This window comes from Thrips palmi, unplaced genomic scaffold (assembly GCF_012932325.1).
Source record: "Thrips palmi isolate BJ-2018 unplaced genomic scaffold, TpBJ-2018v1 HiC_scaffold_4, whole genome shotgun sequence".
Classification (NCBI taxonomy): Eukaryota; Metazoa; Arthropoda; class Insecta; order Thysanoptera; family Thripidae; genus Thrips; species Thrips palmi.
This window is the reverse complement of record NW_023144631.1, coordinates 14,978,443-14,985,913: the sequence shown is the minus strand read 5'-3', so window position 1 is coordinate 14,985,913 and position 7,471 is coordinate 14,978,443. Positions and strand designations below refer to the sequence as shown.

The 7,471-nt window shown below is 45.1% G+C and overlaps 1 protein-coding gene across 1 annotated transcript; it reads left to right on the top strand.

The window, feature by feature from the left end:
• On the top strand, window positions 1-7,471 carry LOC117649073. The gene is made up of 7 exons (XM_034391482.1): window positions 1-255; window positions 348-586; window positions 1,014-1,355; window positions 2,200-2,359; window positions 4,730-4,887; window positions 6,387-6,633; window positions 7,083-7,471. The coding sequence occupies exons 1-7, from the start codon at window positions 112-114 to the stop codon at window positions 7,380-7,382; spliced, it is 1,590 nt and encodes a 529-aa protein (XP_034247373.1). The 5' UTR covers window positions 1-111; the 3' UTR covers window positions 7,383-7,471.

Genomic DNA, 7,471 nt, shown 5'->3' with positions numbered 1-7,471 from the left:
TTCGCTTCCGCGACGTCTTACTTGTTGACGATCCGTCTCGAGATTCTGGCGACCCTTGCCTTCGCGTCTACCTGTTCCGGAAAACGGTCCAGAACATTGTCTCCCCTCAATATGGAGATAGACGTCAGTCTATTCCTTTACGATGAGTACAACTGCCCGGTCTTTGTCATGAATGATTATCACGTCAAGAACTTTATGGCACTCTTCATGGCTTTGCAGCCCATAGCTTTTCAGAGAAATTGGGGTGCAATCAAGGTTCGACTTCATTGTTGGAGTTTGATCAACGCGAAGCCTAGTCTCTTTGATGTTCGAAATCAGTGTTTTAAAAACTACCGGCACTTCTGCAGCTACGCTTCAGTGATGAGTTAACGAGAGACGTCAACGTGTGGTCTCGTCGGCTCCTCGACCACTTGCAGGACAACGTGAAAACAATCAAGGCCCCATTCGAGGTCCAAGCGTTTGTAAAGTCCGGAGATAAAAGTGCTTACGACTTCCGACGCCTCAGAACAACCAGAAAACTGCGTGAAAGCGACATAAAGCCATTGGGCGATTATCTCGATGGCGCTGCCACGGATGAAAACTGCTGGTGAGTAGAGCTCAAGTGTTGCAAAGAACAAGCAAGGGCCCGCCCTTCCGTCGAACGGAGTTGCCAGCTCCGCTTCGCTGCGCTGGCTACTCGGTTCGACAGGGGGCAGACCCAGTTGGGCCTGCCGGCGGCCTCTCCTCGGGCCTTCCGTCCCCGCATCAGACCCAAAATGGCAAGAAGCAGGCCACCCTACGGGCCCTCGACACCCCGTGAGGGGAAATCGCAAAGCTATAGATCGGCCATCGTGACTGAGGCCCACCCTTCTATTCAAAATATGGACAAGTCTCTTCTGTGTACTTAAAATATCCAAAACCGAGGCCTATTAAATTTGTCTCGTCGACTTGATTCCGAAAATACTCGTATTTGTCTTGCTTCAAACATTGTGCCCGTTTTGAGTTATTTCAATTTCTTTAAAAACGTGTTGCAGTGAGCGGGTGCTCCGGGAGGATGGTCTTAGCAGCTACTTCACGCATTACTGGGACCACATCGAAAATATAGCCTCCGACGACAGCCCGGCTCGGATACCGGAAGTAAAACAGCCACTCTATTATGCTGCAGGATTTTCTCCACCTCCGGGAAGTGACCTCAATGCTGCTGGTATTAACTTTGATGACTTCGGTTGCCTTCTGAACAACTTAGAGGAGAAGATCAAAGGGATATCAGACCCCTTGTTTTACATCGGCAAAGCGCTGAGTACTGCAGCTTTGCATGACGAGGACGCTTCTCTAGCATCCCTGAACCTGCTCATAAGTGGATCAAACAAAGCATGGTACGATTAATGAAGACCGGCGTTGCCTAAGATAACGGCCATCGACCACGGGGGGCAAATTAAAGCTAAGGAAAATTCTGTAAACAAGTGTGAGGTGCTGCGGAGAATACCGACAAGAGGGTTACGGAGAATCTTGGCAAAAAAATAACAGAATTTTCCGTAGCGTCTTGCCGCAGTGTACAATAGCGAAGAAAATTGCGTACACGGTTTGTGCACTTATTTGCGCATTTGGAAAAAGAGATTCGGGATTTTGAAATATGTTAAGTACGAAAAGAACTTTTTAAAATAGATAAGAGAGCCGAATTGGTTTAAGTAATTTTATTTAACTACGCCAAAAAGTTTGCAATTTTTTTAACACAAATAAAAGTTTTGTGAAAAATCTGCAAGTAATTTGTGCAACCATAATACGTACTATTTTATAAAACTACTTAGGAAATATGAAATAATGTACTGACAATTTGGTTTTGTACATAATTTGACAGCACATTAGTCATACTTAGAAAATACTAAGTATTATTGTTGCTTAAAATGAGAAAAAAGTCAGTAACGTGCTGAGAGTGTGGCAAAAATTGCTAAATGTGCCAAAAATAGTTACATTGCGACCCCGTTTGCGCCAAAGTGTAGAAAATTGAAATGGCTGGCGCGTGAACAAGAAACAAATGTCTAACATAAGGTAAAAATTTATATTAAAAAACCTATTTTTGGGATCTTGCAAAAATTGACTTTACTTTTTTTACGTAAAACTTTTGACTTCCGATTGGTCGATGTTCATGGTTCTAGATCAACCTTCTTTCTAACTGTATATGCATGCCCACGTTAATATATGTCTGTTTTTATGTTACAGGATAGTTTACAGTGGTGCATTCGTTTTCGATCTGCTTGAATATCTAAAAACAGTGCCTCTTAATCTGGCTGACAAAAGTTGTTCCAACGCATTGCACCATAAAACATTCATAACAAACCCGGATTGTATGCCGCCTTCTTTTCGTGTGCCCTATCAAAAGGTGAGAATTAATTTCACACGCGAATTCGTATGCTGAGTGGCCGGAACATAAAGTCATTCAACAGACATTATACCAGTTTTGCGATACATCTTAAACGAAGTTAAAAGAAGTCTGATTTTGTTGGCTGAGTGATAGTGAAGTTGGAGCTGGAATTGCGCGACAAGTTTCCGGAAAGATATTGAAAAACAAAAAGTGCAGTTTCCTATTTTGTGCCTGGCCTCAGAAGAGTTGGAAGGATTCATCCTGCAAAGTAGGGGAAAAGTCCGACTTTTTGTCGGTAAGTAGGCGGAGGGGTCATTCAATAGAGGTCCCTGACCCAGAAGGACAATCTTGTCTGGTCCGGAATTAAACAGATTTCTGTTTTTTGTACAGAAGTTCGTAAAAATTCACCAAAAACGTAACGTTTTCAACGTGTTAACGCTTAGAATGCAATGTATGCAATGTTCACCGTATTAACCATGCTGCAACTCGATGAGACTCAGGCTAAATCCACCAGGATTATAATTGTGTAGGGTGTTAACTACGCAGAAAAATAGTTGAAACATGCTGTCCCACCCCACACTTGAATTCAATCGGAGCAGCTTAACATGGAAGTTTCCGTCTAAACTCCACACTCTCATTTCAGGGACGTGACATCACGTTGCAACGAACGTGACAAAATGTCACGTTCGGTGTGAATTGGCCTAAAGTCAGCTTATTCACATTCAAACGAACGTGACACAATGCTCAAACGAACGTGAGTTTGTCACGTGAGTTTGTCACGTTCGTTTCAACGTGATGTCACGTTCCTGGAATGAGAGCGCAACCGGCAAAAATTCCTTGGTCCGAAAAAAAGAAAAAAAAAATCGTCACCCATTTGGCGCCAAAGCGTAGCCAGAAGGGTGCTCCCCTTTTCATTGTCAAAAGGTTTTTTACTGGTGAAGCTAGAGCGTAGTTCTACGCTTGAAGGCTTCACGCTCTTCTTGAAGCGTACAGGCTATTCCCACATGCATTTAGATAGGAGGAAGAGAGCGCCTGGTACACACTACAGTAAATTCTTATGGACTTTTTAGCAGATGATACGTTCACGTATCAGCGTGCTTGTACTCTCGTGCAGAAAGTACCGAGTTTCCGGCTAGCTAGGCAGCAGTTGCCTCGTTGCCTGACTAGCAAGCCTAGAAGAGGCCGAGCGCCTCGCTGGCAAGGCAGCGGCTCGCTAGCCTGCCTAGAAGATTATGAGCGGAGGGCCCGCAGCGTGCCGCGCCGTGCCGTCGCGCCGTGCCGTCGCGCCGCACCGTCGCGCGCTGCACCATGAATCGGGGCGCCTGCGGGGGCTCGGGTTGCGCGCGCGGCGTATAACCTCGACACCCAGTTATCTCTAGTACTCATGAAGTGCGTCCCTCGCGTTGCGCGTCGTTACGAGACGCTGCTAGCACGCATCGCGTAGCTGCCCCCCTCGCCCATTTCCTTGCCGAGACGCCACTTCCCGCCGCGCCCCGCCACACTCCCCAGCAGTCTAAAACACACACACACACGCACTTGAGCCTTGAGTGCGTAGAAAAGCATAGTGCAGCCCCCCCCCCCCCCCCCCCCCCCCCCCCCCTCGAGAAGCTGCGCGTCGGCAGTCGGCAGTGTGCGCCACTCTTTCTTATCTATCTTGAGGTCGGGGTTTGGGTGGCGCGCCGGCCGGCCGGCCCCCCTTGGAGATGTGGCTGACACGCCGCCCCTGCCGCAAGGCGCCTTGCCCTAGTACCGAACACAACTTTTACGGGTATTGAGTATTTATGTGATTAGCCACCAAATTGTGCATCCTCGCGTTGAAACAACGAAAATGATACCCAACACAAGTGGTATCGACATATGAGTGCCCCACCGTCATTGCAAACATGTTTAACACAAACAAGGGCACGTTAGGATATTAAAAATTATACTAAAATTGACATTTTCATGAATTGCCATGTGTAAAAAATTTTGTCAAAAAAAGAGTTCCGAATGTTTACTCTTTGAAAGAAATTGACAAAATGTCACATTCATACATTTCAATAAACATTTTCATAAGTATCATCTGCTTTCACGTTAGCGTTAGCGTTAACGTTTTTTATGCATAGTTATGCATGCGCAGAAACGTCCATAAGGTATGTATGATATTATGCATCACTGTGTACATTTTATGCAGGAAGATGCATAAAATGTACACAGTGATGCATAATTTTATACATACCTTATGGACGTTTCTGCGCATGCATAACTATGCATAAAAAATGCGTCCTTATCCATTTAAAAAGTCCATAAGAATTTAGTGTGTACGCTTCAAACAGAGCGTAGACGACTGTACAAGAAGCGTAATACCACGCCTTAATTTCACCAGTGTAACATTTAACTTGTTTGCAGATTTTGCAGAGGCCTGGCGAGTTCGTTCTTACTTTTTATTGCTCAGCTCACCAAGTTTCCAACCTTGGAGACAACCTTGCCATAGCTCGCAACTTAGCAGACGAAAATTGGGTGCCCTTTGGCCTGTATTCTCAAGTCAGTGAAGGATGCACATGCATGTGAGTAACTAACTTCTTCAAGTGCACTGTAAGAAAAAGTGTGAATAGCACAACAAGAGTACAACAATGACTGTACATTAAAAGTACAACAGGGATTGATTGTGTAAAGTACAACGAGAATTGTGCAAACCACAACGAGGCCTGGACTGCCCAGCACTCGTCATGCCGGTTCCATTGTACTTTGTACAACAATTGTTGTACTTTGAAAGTACAATAAATTCCTGACAAAAAATTTGCCGGTAATTTGTGTACTTTTGTTGTGGCATTTTCTTGCAGTGTACTCCATCACGTTAACGTTACTGTTATAGTTGATGATTAGTTGGCCATATTTAAAATCATCTTTTAAGAGTAAAACGAAAAATACACGTGCTTATCCGAGTGTGGACCAAGTCCACGTTTCATTGCGTGGACCAGCCTGGCCTTAAATTCCATCCGTGGACGAACCGTCCACCTCTCTTTACGTGGACCACTGGACCACGGTTTGGTCCGCGCAACGGAACGTGGACTCGGTCGTCCACACTTGAAGTGGCAGTGCTCTTCTGATAATTTTGCCCTTCTTTCGACGAATCGGTTTGAGCTTTCTTTTGTACCTTGCATGCGACCTTTACCATCACACATCTCACTAAAGGTATGAGTGCGTCAAGGATTAATAGGAGGTGAGGCGTGTAAGCTTAACACGTGGCAGCGTCCGATTTACTTAACAGGACCCCTAACTCCCATGCAATAGTTTCAGACCTTTATTAGGTTTTCGTAACAAATTTTGTCGTTTCTCCCAAAGTCTTCTTACGAATACACTGTAAGAAATCGGCGCGTACTCATAGAATAGATCCAAGACAACCTTAACTGTCAGAGCAGATCCAAGACAATCGTACTGTAAGTGTCGATTCAGAACCATCCTAACTGCACATGACGTAAAATGCAGTCTTTTCTCATAGCTCATCACGCAAACGTGTTTCAAAAGTTACTTGCTGAAGGGCTTCGCAAAAAGTTCCATCCTTATTATACCAATACGTGGGCATTGTATTTCAGAGATATCGAGATTCACTGATTTGTAGCGCAGGTAGGTCATGAACACTTTTAAGGTGCCTTTGCCGTTAGGGTAGTTTTAAATCTGCACTTACAGGTTTATCTAAGACCTGCTCTGACAGTTAGTATTGTCTTGAATACGTATGCTTTACCAGTTAGGATTTTTCTATTAGGACGCGTCGAAATTTTTATTGGAAAATTGACCAAGGCACCTCTGCCAAAAATGTAGCCGAACATCATCGCAAATTAAAAATTACCATTTACAAATGTACCTTCTGCAAGGGGTTTGATGCTGCAGTTACCAAAAAAAGGTTTCCAGCCTTTAAGCTCCGGAGGGGCCCGAGGACTACCTGTTCACTCCGATCCATGAATATGTTTCCTTGGACGACCTTTTCAAAAAACCTCCTAATTGTAGTCATATGCCCACCCGTTTCTCGTTTCTGCTGCTCTAATTGTCAAATTCTATTTTCTAGCCCAGCTATTCAGAACGTGAAGATCGACGCCAAAAAGATTGCGGCGAGGGCCTCTATTTTCGTCGACGGCGAGCCTCCAAGGCATCCCTACTTCCGTTTTCGTTCGCGCCACCGTCACGTGGACGTGCACCCAACTGCCGAGGTGCACAGCGAAGGCGAAGTGGCAGCGGGAAACGCGACCCCTTCGGAGCCAGCGATCTGCCTCGGAGAGACGCGTGATGACGCACTGCAAGATACCACAACAAAGGTACACAAATCACTAGCAAATGTTTTATCAGGAATTTATTGTACTTTCAAAGTACACTCTAAATTCCATACAATGAAATTTGACCCATGTTATTCGTATGTTATGGTGAATTCGGCGCAAGCATAATACGAAGCCATATCTCTTCGTAATACGAATTTTTTCAGCTTTTTCTCACTATAACATACAAATAAAAACCTTCGTAATACGAAGAAAAACCACCATCGTATTATGCATGCGCCATTTCCTTCGTATTATGGGAAATTTCTTCGTAAGACATTTAGAGTGTACAACAATTCTTGTACAAAGTACAAAGGGACCGGCATGGTGGGCAGTCCAGGCCTCGTTGTGGTTTGAACAATTCTCGTTGTACTTAACACAATCCCTGTTGTACTTTAAATGTACCGTTTTTGTTGTACTTTTGTTGTACCGTTCACACTTTTTTCTTACAGCGCGCTGCGGGCGGCGCAGGAAGCAGACGCCACACCCCACCCTCCCTGCCCTGCATCGCTGAAGGGTGTGGCCGAGTGCTCAGTGGCGGCATGGACAAGCTTCGTCGGCATATAAAACTGGTGCATAAGAAGGACGAAACAGAAATGCAGGCACTCCTCGATCATGTGGCCGAAGTCTTCGGCATGCGGCAGGGCAACAAGGACAAACAAACCTGTCCGGAATGCGGCTGTCAAGTTTACGGGAGAGAGAGTGTCTTGAGAAAGCATCTAAAATGGAGGTGTCGCAAGCGAAAAGTGTAATCAATTGGGTTGACCTTAGTTCAAATTGCACACAAAACCTGCGTGTGTCAGCTGGCTCAGCGGCACGATGAAAAATTTGTGGGGAAGTA